Consider the following 1,456-nt stretch of genomic DNA (forward strand, 5'->3'; position numbering starts at 1 on the left):
CATTTGGAGGTAATGATTTGACATACAAATATAATTTATTAATTAAATACAAATTTTTAGCAATATGTGTGTGGATACGTATGACAATTTAACAAAATTCATCACCAACCCCCTAAAATCAAGCAGAGGTAGAGGTGGGAAATTAACAGTCCTAGCAGTAGAACTATGCTTCAGAAATGCTTATTCCATATAAAAAAGGATGAGGAAGTTTTTTAGCCACTTTATCCTACTGATAACAAGGAATTTGGGTTTGAATATAGAGGACAAAGTTCCTGCAAACAAAAGAGGCCAACTGGTCAGCTTTCTATTTCACATTCTCTTTAAGTACAGGTTTCTGATAAGTACTTTCTTCACACCTTCTTTTACCTCCTTGTTCCTCAGGCTATAGATGATGGGGTTTAGCATTGGGGTGATAACCCAATAAGACAACCCAAAGAGTTCATCAAAAAGCTTAGTGTCCTTTGACTTGGGCTTCATGTACATAAAAAGAGCAGAGCCATAGAACAACATCACTACTGTCAGATGGGCTGAACAAGTGGAAAAGGCCTTTTGCCTTCCTTCAGTAGATTTAATTCTCAGAATAGTGGAGATGATAAAGACATAAGAAAAGAATATAAACAGCAGAGGAGTGATTAAAAGAATAATGCTTGCAATTATCATAATAAATACATTGAGGGAAATATCTACACAGACAAGTTTGAGAAGAGCAAGAATTTCACAGGCAAGGTGGTCAATAATGTTTTCACAAAAAGGCAATATCAGAGCAAGCACAGATTGTGTAAGGGCGACTGAAAATCCTAGTGTCCAGGTCCAAGTAGCCATCTGCACACAGAGTCCTTTGTTCATGATGATAGTGTATCTCAGGGGATTGCAGATGGCTACATATCGGTCAAAAGCCATTACTGCCAGCAACAGACATTCTGTGGACCCAAGTCCAAGGGAAATGACCAACTGTAGGGCACATCCAATGAAAGTTATGGATTTTCTTTCAGATGTAAAACTAACTAGCATTTGAGGGATAGAGGAAGATGTGTAGCAGATGTCCAGAAAGGAAAGATTCCCAAGGAAAAAATACATAGGATTGTGGAGGCGGGGATCCAGGATACTGATGATAATGAGAATACTGTTTCCCAGAAGAATCACCAAGTACATTAACAGGCAGAGCACATAAAGAAGCATCTGGAGTGATGGGTAATTAGAAAGCCCCACCAGAAAAAACTCTGTCACAACTGTATAATTCTCTTTTTCCATGTTATTGCATTTGGATCACCTAAAGAATTTAGGAAAGGAGATAGTTCGTATAAATTACTAAAAGTAATAGTGATTTATATTTGTATATTTTTTCAATTTTTTCTCTTTTATCCACTGTAATATTTTATTTTATTTTTATTTTTATTGACAAATTAAAGATATATAACACACACACACATATATCTATACATAAATAAGCAAAATG

At 35.8% G+C, this 1,456-nt stretch overlaps 1 protein-coding gene across 1 annotated transcript; it reads right to left on the minus strand.

The window, feature by feature from the left end:
* Positions 1-309: 309 nt before the first annotated feature.
* On the minus strand, positions 310-1,251 carry LOC141554618 (olfactory receptor 13D1-like). The gene has a single exon (XM_074286702.1). It carries the CDS (start codon positions 1,249-1,251, stop codon positions 310-312), a length of 942 nt encoding a protein of 313 aa, XP_074142803.1.
* Positions 1,252-1,456: the final 205 nt, after the last annotated feature.

The sequence above is a fragment of the Sminthopsis crassicaudata genome, chromosome 1 (assembly GCF_048593235.1).
Source record: "Sminthopsis crassicaudata isolate SCR6 chromosome 1, ASM4859323v1, whole genome shotgun sequence".
Taxonomy (NCBI): Eukaryota; Metazoa; Chordata; class Mammalia; order Dasyuromorphia; family Dasyuridae; genus Sminthopsis; species Sminthopsis crassicaudata.